Source organism: Sinocyclocheilus rhinocerous, unplaced genomic scaffold (genome assembly GCF_001515625.1).
Source record: "Sinocyclocheilus rhinocerous isolate Xijiao unplaced genomic scaffold, SAMN03320098_v1.1 scaffold936, whole genome shotgun sequence".
Classification (NCBI taxonomy): Eukaryota; Metazoa; Chordata; class Actinopteri; order Cypriniformes; family Cyprinidae; genus Sinocyclocheilus; species Sinocyclocheilus rhinocerous.
Window position 1 is genome coordinate 507,678 of NW_015662583.1, and position 10,695 is coordinate 518,372.

Below are 10,695 nucleotides of genomic sequence, written 5' to 3' on the forward strand. Positions count from 1 at the left end.
TTTTCAACAGCATTAAAAGACAAACCTTTTCAATTCTATAAAGTATGGGACCCCTTCTTTACCTATCTTGGGGCTGGAGAGAGACATTTACTAGCGCTGGGAATACGGAACCTGGCGTGGAAGGACTGATTAACAACCCAGCGGTGATGTAATTTTTGTTTTATTTTATTTTATTATTTTTTTTTCTTTCTTTCTTTTTCTTCTTGTAATAATGTATTTGGTAATACTGTATTTTAATGTTTATTTTGCAGAGAATTCAAATGAATGGCCACCTGGGCAATTTATATTAGCTCGGATGTGTCAACTATGTTTAAACCCTGTAAATGTCAAAAAGCTTCAATAAAAAATAAAAAATAAAATAAAAAATACAGATACCCTGGCTACATCCAAAATCTCCAATACTCTGAATGTACACCTCAGAATCTCGCCAGAATTAGTAAGTCATTCAGGTACCTACTGTTTTATGAATTCTACCTCAAATTTGGAAATGCTACTCTTGCGGGGCCTGACTAGTAGAGGTTCTAATGGTTCTAATTACATTCTGTAAAAACATAAATAATAATAGTGAATTATTTCTCTTTGTCATTATGATCATAAGGGTAAGTACTTGAACTTTTCTGGAAACTATCATACAGGGACTCAAGCACACATACAGGCACACAAACATAGATTCTTGGACTTGCGTCCTCCTCTCTGAGTGAGTGTTAAGGCAGCACGTGAGTCAGTTATTACTGGGCTGTTGAGTTTCTGAAGAGACAATTATAAGAGCTGAGAAAGCTACAGCCCTCAAATGATTACAGGGAGAGAGAGAGAGAGAGAGAGAGGGATGAAAAAAGAAGAATAGAAACGAAAATCCCTGATATAGAGCCAATTCATTCATTTTCTCTGAGAGGTTATTCTAGGGAGTTAGAGTCAGAGGCCAGAGCAATCCCCACAAGACAAGAGAGAGAGAGAAAGAGAGATATGGAGGGATAGAGGGATAAAATGACAGGCAGACAAAGCAACTATCCAAACATTCCCTTTTCCTCCTTCATTTGATATTTTTATCAGCTGTTTGGACTCTCGTTCTGACGGCACCCATTCACTTGCAGTGAGACAGTGATGCAATTTCTCCAAATCTGATGAAGAAACAAACTCATCCTAATCTCGGATGAAGCAAATGTTAATTTTTTGGGTGAACTAATTGCGTTAACACATTTATCTATGGCAACTGAATGCCACTCAAAGGGTTTAAAATGAATGAAACCAACGTCTGAAAGATGAGTAAAGTACATCAGGCTGTGATCTTGAACATTCAGGTTATATAATGTTCTCTTGATCTTTGGTTCCTGCGATTCGCAGCACATTTATAATCAGCTCCAGGGTTTTCTGCTTCTGATCAACAGCTGATCTGTTGATGTGAATCCAGCACAGCGTTCGGGTCCCACTTCATTTCATCATTGAAGCTCGTTGGTTCTGGCTCCAGATGGACCTGATCTTCTGGTCTCAGATGAGGTTCTGCAGGCCGGCTCTGAGCTCTACAGGGAGTGACGCTTTCAGCAGGAGGATCTCGGTTTCTTATGCCAGAATCAGGCTGTTCCACACTTCACTTTTGGAGCTGGAAGATCCACTTGGAGAAAGCTTGAGAGCAGAACTTGAGCTCGGAGTTCCCAAATAAGACGGAAATGCAGAGACCTGGATGGACAAAGAAAAGCCTTTGTGTTGCTTGGGATCAATCACTTGTGCTGGAGTTTTAGTCATAAGAATTACTTTAGACAAAAGCATTTAATAAATGAATAATTGTAAATAAGCCTTTGATTAATAACATGGACATTTAGTTTTCTACACTGAGATTTTAAATGAAAAAAACTTAAATATGAATTTTAATTTAAATAAAATTGAATACATATACTGTAATTATATTTATTATTATTATTATTTATTATAAAATATTTAATATATTTAATATTACTATTTAATCTATCTTACTGTCTAATATTTATGAATACAAATTATATGTAATTTGCAACTCTTGTAACTACTTAATTAATATATACATATATATTGTATTATATTTCAATTACTGTTTATAATATTATTATTTATAAAACAGCAGTATTTTGTTTTCTGACCGGTGTGTTCATGTTGTGGTGTGTGTAGATTGACGCAGTGTCTGGCTCCGTCTTTATGGGCCGCGGCTCATCTGTGGGACTGGCCTGCGTCTGACCCTCAGATGACCCTACAAATCACACACAGGTCAAAGGTCACAATCACTGATTCCTTGACGTACTATCGAGAGTGAGATGAATGAGAAGAGTTTTCTATTGCATGCAGTGGTCAGTATCTGCACTCACCAGGTTTGGACATGCTGATGTTTTTTGGTTTGCGTTTGCGGGTCTGAATTCCCTCTTTCTTCATGGCGAGAGGACGAGGAACCTGAACAGAAGAGCAGACACTCATTCTCTGACTCCATCTGCTGCTCACACATGTTACTACAGTGTTTTGGGCACAAAAACTGTACAAATAGAGAGTTTTTCTGTCTGCCTCACCCCGTGGAGTTTCATGTAGAGTCCGCAGGCGTTGCAGACCGGCTCTCCTTCTGCATTACGTCTCCAGAGAGTAGTTGTGGTCGTCTGACAGTTAGTGCAGGACAAACCAACCCGTCTGGACGCAGACTGACCGACAGACAGAAACCAGCAGGTTAGTGATAGTCTACAAATATGAGTCAAACCTTCAAAACACTTCAATAATAAAAAGTAATGCAAAAAAAGAAAACTTGCTGGAATCACTGAAAGCATTGCAATAATAAAAAAAAAAAATGCAATAATAAAATTTTTATAAATACTGCATGAATACAATGTAATGCAAAATAAAAAATACACTTGCTGCAAACAATGAAAAAAGTGCAATAAAAAAATAAACACTGCAATAAAAAAAAAAATCTAAATAAACACTGCAATCATACAAAATACAAAAAATTCAAGACTGCACCCATAAAATGTCATGCAAAATAAAAAATAAACTTGTTGCAAACACTGAAATAATCAAAAACAGTGCAAATTAAAAAATTGCTGCAAACACGGAAAATAATGATATAATAAATGCAATAATAAAAATAGTGCAAAAATAAACTTTTCAATGATAAAAATAGTGCAAAATAGAAAAAAACCTCTGCAATAATAAAAATATAAAAACAACACAGAAATAACCTTGCAATAATAAAAAGTAATGGAAAATTAATAAAATAAACACTGCAATAATAAAAAAGTAATGCAAAAAAAGAATGGAATCACTGAAAACATTGCAATAATAAAATAAAAATGCAATAATAAAAAAATTATAAATACTGCACGAATACAATGTAATGCAAAATAAAAAATACACTTGCTGCAAACAATGAAAAAAGTGCAAAAAAAATAAACAATGCAATAATAATAAAAAAATCTAAATAAACACTTCAATCATAAAAAAAAATTCAAAATAAAGACTGCACTAATAAAATGTAATGCAAAATAAAAAATAAACTTGTTGCAAACACTGAAATAATCAAAAACAGTGCAAATTAAAAAATTGCTGCAAACACAGAAAATAATAAATGCAATAGTAAAAATAGTGCAAAAATAAACTTTTGCAAAAAAAACTGCAATAATAAAAATATAAAAACAGCAGAGAAATAACCTTGCAATAATAAAAAGTAATGGAAAATTAATAAAATAAACACTGCAATAATAAAAAAGTAATGCAAAAAAAGTTTTTAATAAATAAAATATAAATATATAATTTTTCAATAATAAAACAGTGCACAAAAATAACCCTGCAATAGTAAAAAAAAAAAAACAATAAATAAGGTTGAAGCAAAGTTCTTGCATGCTCCAAATGATGTAATTTTATACCGCTTATTAATCATGATAGGTCAACAACATAAAAAACGTGTGTTTAATGAACTGTACTGTACTATACTATTACTTGTACTATTCTTATTTATTATACATGCATAGATTGTAAGGTTGAAATAGAAAAATATCGGAGTATTTTCACACGAGTGCTGCTGGTGAAACGCACCAGTCGTCTCTGCGGTTTAATGATCGGCCGGTTGATCCCGTTCATCTTGTGGTAGAGACCGCAGGCGTTACACAGGTAATGACCCGTCCCGTCCCGCCGCCACAGAGGAGTGGACATCGCCCCGCAGTTCACACACTCACGACCCTCAGAGAAATCATCCAGCAGCTCTGAGGAGAGACGGACGACAAACACACTCACACATATTAACATTCAAACAAAACCACAGACCTGCACTCTTACACTGAAAATCAATGTCCACGTCAGACTTCATTAACAAACACACTCACACACACATATTAACATTCAAACAAAACCACAGACCTGCACTCTTACACTGAAAATCAATGTCCACGTCAGGCCTGCACTGTGCTCACTGGAGAACATTTACATTTCACAAAGACCTTTCTGTTCTGTAGTTCTGTAGAAAAGCATCTATGTTCTGGTGCTTTAAAATGCTGATCTAGTTTAGTCTAGTTAGTCAGATTTTTTTACCATTGAAACATAAGTTGTTAAACTTGTGTTGCCAAAGCATTTGCAACTTGCTGCAAACACTAAAAAGACTGCAATGATTAAAAAAAGTGCAAAACAAAAAATTGAAATATGCACTGCAAAATAAAAATAAACTTTCTGCAAACCCTGAAAAGACTGCAATAATATATAATAGTGTAAAAAATGAAAATAAACACAGCAATAATGAAAAGTGCAAAATAAAATAAATAAATAAACACTGCAATTATATATATAAAAAAAACTTGCTGCAAACACTGAAAAGACTGCAATAATAAAATAGTGCAAAATAAATAATGAAATAATAAAACAATAAATATGATCAATGCAATAATAAAAACGTGCAAAATAAAAAAATAAAAATACACACTGCAATAATAAAGAATAATGCAAAACAAAAAACATACTTTCTGCAAACACAATAAAAATAGTGCAAAATAAAAAATAAAATAAACACTGCAATAATAAAAATGAATGAAAAATAAAAAATAAACTTTCTGCAAACACTAAAAAAGGACTGCAATAATAAAACTATGCAAAATAAAAAAATTAAAAAAAATACTGCAATGCAGTGAAAAATAAAAATAGATCAATATAATCAATGCAATAATAAAAAGTGCAAAATAATAAAAAATAAATACACACCGTGATAAAAAATTATGCAAAATATAAAATAAACTTTCTGTGAACACCGAAAAGACTGCAATAATAAAAAATAAAAATAAACACTGCAATAATAAAAAGTGCAAAATATAAATAATCAATGCAATAATAAAAAAAGTGAAAAATAAAGAAAAGTAATACTGCAATAAAAATAGTGCAATAGTGATGTTTCACATCACAGGAAGAGTCACAAATGTTCGACAGCAAAATGTGAAGTCGAGCTGTTTTTCTAGCTTTTGCTGAAGGCTGCTGATCCGCAGGAGGCGCTGTTGCTCATGCAGTGTGTGACAGACGGGCGCGTGGAGGTCTGCGGTGTCTCTGTCAGACATCTTTATAAATGGAAACAGTTCTCATACGACAGCGGCCCCTGAGGGGCCCTTAACTACACCACTGAGCGACGGACCAATGTGGACAAATGAGACAGACACTAATCATTCATCTCTCTCACTAAACCATTCTTCAGGCTTTCAAACACATTTAACAAGCTGCAAGCTTTCTGTCACATTCATTCAGCATCATAAATCATCTGTCACACATCAACAACCTTTCTGATCCACTTCTTTATGAACACAGATGAGTCAGAGGATTATGATCTTAAAACAGCTGAGACACACTGTTAGCTAACAGTGAACATTCGTTTTTATTGTGCAACTTTTTTAACATCATTTGTTATTATTCCAACGTTGTTTTGTTTTGGAGTATTTTTTTTTTTTTACTATTACAGCGTTTATTTTTATGATTTATTTTGCACTTTCTATTAGTGCAGTGTTTATTTTTATGATTTATTTTGCACTTTTGAATATTGCAGTGTTTATTTTTTATTTTGCACGAATATTTTTTTCAGTTTTTACAGCAAGTTGCAAATTCTTTTGACAAGTTTTACAACGTATTCTTCAATGCTAAAAAAAAATAGATTATTAAACACTATTAAAGATTGAATAATAAAACAGTGAAAAATAAATATATATATATAAATATAATAAATGCAATAATAATAGTGCAAAATAAAAAATAACACTACACACTGCAATAATAAAAAGAACCTTCTGCAAACACCAAAGAGACTGCGATAATAAAATTAGTACAAAATAAAAGTAAAAATAAACACTTCAATAAGGAAAAGTGAAAAATAAAAAAATAAACATAAACACTGCAATAATAGAAAATAGTGCAAAATAAAAATAAACACTGCAATAATAAAAAATAGTGCAAAATAAAAACAAACACTGCAATAATAAAAAATAGTGCAAAATAAACATAAACACTGCAATAATAAAAAATAGTGCAAAATAAAAACAAACACTGCAATAATAAAAAATAGTGCAAAATAAACATAAACACTGCAATAATAAAAAATAGTGCAAAATAAAAACAAACACTGCAATAATAAAGCAGTGAACAATGAAATAGATAAATATAATCAGTGCAGTATTTAAAAAGTGCAAAATAAAAAACACACATTGCAATAATAAAAAACAATGCAAAATAATTTGCACACATTCTGCACACTGGAAAGACTGCAATAATTAAATAGCATTAATAGAATGTACATTCAGAGCTATCTGGTCTTTAATAATGCTTAGAAAAAAAATGCACAAACACATTATTTATACACTGTTCCTGGAAGAGAACTTTCAAAAGTAACATTCCCATAATGTTAGCAAAGTTATAAAATGGAATGTTCCCTTAACGTTTGCATTTTAAAACATTAAAAAAAAACTTTCAGAAATAATGTTTTCAAAACTCAATGTTCTCAGAATGTTTGGCATTATACATTGCTTATGGAATGTTTTTTTTTTTTCCTGAAACATTTTAGTTGGACGTTCATGTAACATTTTTTAAATGTTACTTCTTGTTTCTGAACGTTCCGAGAACATTCAAAAGTAACGTTGCCATAATGTTTGCTAAATTATAAAATAGAATGTTCCCACAACGTTTGCACAACGTTCTCAGAACATATTTTTGTAAGTGGCCTTTATTCCAGGCTGACAGCAGCTCTAACCTTGAGATTTCAACCCACACGAACACAAGCCTGCCAAGCGCCTCTCCAATCATTCAGCTCAGCTCAACGGGCAAATAACAGCTTGTTTGGGACAATCACTTCAGCGTCGATGACTAGAGGTCAAACACACACACCTTTACATGAGCACCATTTGGAGAAATTGTCCTTTTTGGGAAACTGCTTTTTTTATTTTTATCTCTGATAAACATTAGCTGCAAAAATACAGAAAGACAGAAACCAAAATGAACTGAAGCTTCTTTCGGTCGCATGTTAAAGTCCATCTCTGGGTTCATTTATGACAGACTATTAACAGCACAAGATTCCTATCAGTTATTAGGTTTAATGAAAAATCTGCTTCTATAATTTATTTTATTTCTCAGGCAAACATCATTTATCATGCACACAGATTTGTGATTATGTCTCACTCTGAACGACACAATGTAACAATAAAATGAAAGAAATGATGATCTTGATCTTGAAGAAATCCTGATCATATAATGAGTGTGCAGTTCTTAATATAAATAAAATCTCACGAGGCACAGATTATCATTATTACATGAATTCGTCAGTTCACCCTCATCTATTTAATATAATCAATTTTTTATTCTATAATTCTATATTCTAATTCTAATTCTATAATTTAAATATACCATGTAGGTTAAAAGTGGCCTATAATAATTGAACATATTAACAGGATTTAAAAAAGTAAAATTAAATACAAAAACATATTTCACATAACATAAACACATAAAACATAATCACACTTTCGATATAGAAATTCTTTAACAATCGTCAGAACGAATCTAAGAGGATAATATTTTTTTAATCTTACCCTTTTTAATCCTTTAGATGTATTATGTATAAAAATTACCTAATTAAATAGTTTAAATGATTTATTTTATCCGAAACGTAATTTATTCGTTTTTCGTTTGGATTTTTGCATTTATTGAATGAAAGTATGGCTTAGGACCCTTTTTGCAGTGAATTATATTATTAATTAATTATTGTCTTACTGATTTGTACGACTTTAATTAATGTTTTAAATGTCTCTCGCAAGTAAAAGTAATCATGTACACGCCAGAAAAAAAACAAAGCCATAAAATAAACAGAGCATACTTCAAAAATAATAATAAATATATAAATAAAAACTATCATAAGTGTTTGATTAATTTGCGTTTTTTAATGAAAGCGCTTACTCTTCATGAAATGTAAACCAAAACAATTTTCAAAAGTGAAACAATTTCACGTATTAAGGCTAAAAATAATATTTAGATTTTGCATGATTTATAATAGCGACATTATGTCTTAAAGTAAATATAAACGATCCCAAAAGACGAAATAAAACATTTTTCCCTTTTCATTGTCTCGATTGTATCGAGTCTCGCCCTTAAAGACACAAAACAGAAAAGAAATTCAGGTCTTATAGAAAATAATATTTATTTCGCAGTTTTCAATCTCAAAAAAATCCTTTTTGACTATTTATAATCGTGTTTTGCCGATTTTAAAGTTTACGCAACAATAAAACACATTCATATTAAACACGCAAGAAACGAGCAGTAAATGCACAGGCTGTAATTTTCCCTTTATTATAATTATTAATTGCTGCTGATAATAATATGATAACACTAAAGCCAATCCAGTAATCTATTCAATATAACATCAGTTGTTGACGGTATAACATCAGATGTCAACTCCGTAATCTTTCATTAAAAAATCTCAGCTAAAATGTATAAGGCCCAAATGATCAAAAGACAGCATATTTTCCAAAAGCTGCTGTTTATACCCATAAAAGCCCAAATTAAATGTAGATTTTACCATGTAAAGCAATTTTAGGTTACCTGACAAAACTGAATTATACTGAATTATAATTGTTATTCTGTACTGAAGATAGGCCTAAATGTAAAAAAAAAATATATATATGTATTTTGTAGTTTTTCACCCACATGCTTATAAAACGCAATGCAACCTTGAAAAAACAACATAGGCCTACATTCTTTCTTTCTTTTACTATTTAATCAACAATTAAATACATTCACGGAAGGAGCAGGTAAAATTAGCAGTTAAATCAAATGTAGGCCTATGTTTATTCTCATATCAGTTAATGAATCATAAGTTTTGTCGTGCAAATTCTCCTTTAAAGTTCGTAACACGTGCAACTCCAAATGCACATCAGGCTCAAACGATCGATTTTTTTCTCTTACATTTCTACCTAATTTTAAGATCTCAAATATCCCTTTTACCAAAAATGCATCACTGTAAAAAAAAATATTTTTCAAAGTTGCAAATAAATTATTGGAGTAAGTCTTTCTGCTTCAAAATGTTATGTTAATTCAATCTGTCTGCCGTTTCATTGTAATTATTTGTGAAAATGACTTGCAATTTCTTTGCTATACCATTTTTTCAGTGAACTTTATTTTACTTTATTTATAATTGATCGATACGGTTAAGAAAAAGTGCAGAAATCATTCTGAATTCTCACCTAAATTCGGGTGTCGCGCGGCAGCGGCCGCTCCTCCGCTCTGGAGGCCGTGCAGCACGGAGCTGTCGAAGTGCGACGCCGTCCAAGAGCCTCCGATGTTCGGACTCACGTAGGCCGGGTACCCGCTGTGATAGGATCCGCTCAGACCGCGGGTCCCGTAGTGCTCCCGCCCGCCAGCGGAGATGTTCAGCGGACTCGTGTAACTCGCAGTCTCTCGGGCCGTCGCGAGCCCGGAGGTTAACGGAGGGCTCGTGGAGAACGTGAACCTGGAGACCGGAGAATGATGGTGCCCGCCGGTGGAGCTGTAAGAAGCGACCGTATCCGCGCCCGGCTGCGCCCATCCCGAGTGTCCGGACACCGGGCTGCTCTGCTGCGGCGTCTGGAGGTACGGCAGCGCCGGGATCATCGGGGTGACCCGGGTGGGCGTCACGTACACCGGCGAAGCGGCGTTATGAAGGAAACCGGGCTCGTAAGACGCGGGTCCGTGGTTCGTGGTCATCGTTACGCCTTGATACATGTCCATAGGTGAGCGATCACTCCACTCGTGAGGACCGGGGCATCGGCGTCGATCTTACCGGGCTGAGTTCACCCTGCGCCCGCCGGGAGCATTTTCTGCTTCACTTCACGGCAGAGGATGATGAGGGTGGATAGTCTCACTGAAGTCTCTCCCAGCACTCCTCCCCGTCTCTCCGCCTCCAGTAAAGCGCATCTCATTCCTGCTCGGGTCACCGACCTCGTTTACAGGAACACAATATTCCGATCATGTCTGCGCCATGCAGATAAACAACACACTATAGTTTGTAAATATAATGTCTAAAATCATTATGATGCATATAAGGAGTGTTATGAAGCATTATGATGCAACCAACAGTTCATGTGTGACATTTTTTTTACTACGCATAATATCTACAATATGTATATTTTCGCATGTGCATACGAATTAATCCTGAGATTCTACTTTAAAAAAAAAAAAATAAAGATTCCATTTAACTAATAAATATGG

At 33.5% G+C, this 10,695-nt stretch overlaps 1 protein-coding gene across 1 annotated transcript; it reads right to left on the reverse strand.

The window, feature by feature from the left end:
• Positions 1-1,118: 1,118 nt before the first annotated feature.
• On the reverse strand, positions 1,119-10,354 carry LOC107728131 (transcription factor GATA-4-like). The gene is made up of 6 exons (XM_016538217.1): positions 9,693-10,354; positions 4,042-4,208; positions 2,529-2,654; positions 2,334-2,415; positions 2,112-2,218; positions 1,119-1,674 (listed from the first exon to the last, which is right to left on the reverse strand). Exons 1-6 carry the CDS (start codon positions 10,213-10,215, stop codon positions 1,558-1,560), a joined length of 1,122 nt encoding a protein of 373 aa, XP_016393703.1. The 5' UTR covers positions 10,216-10,354; the 3' UTR covers positions 1,119-1,557.
• Between the last annotated feature and the right edge of the window lie 341 nt (positions 10,355-10,695).

Coding starts and splice junctions, on each gene's coding strand:
- LOC107728131 (XM_016538217.1), bottom strand. CDS start 10,215: ATGGACATGTATCAAGGCGTAACGATGACCACGAACCACGGACCCGCG. Junction 2,219..2,333: donor CATCAGCATGTCCAAACCTG/GTGAGTGCAGAT, acceptor TGTGATTTGTAG/GGTCATCTGAGGGTCAGACG. Junction 1,675..2,111: donor ACCACAACATGAACACACCG/GTCAGAAAACAA, acceptor TTGTCCATCCAG/GTCTCTGCATTTCCGTCTTA.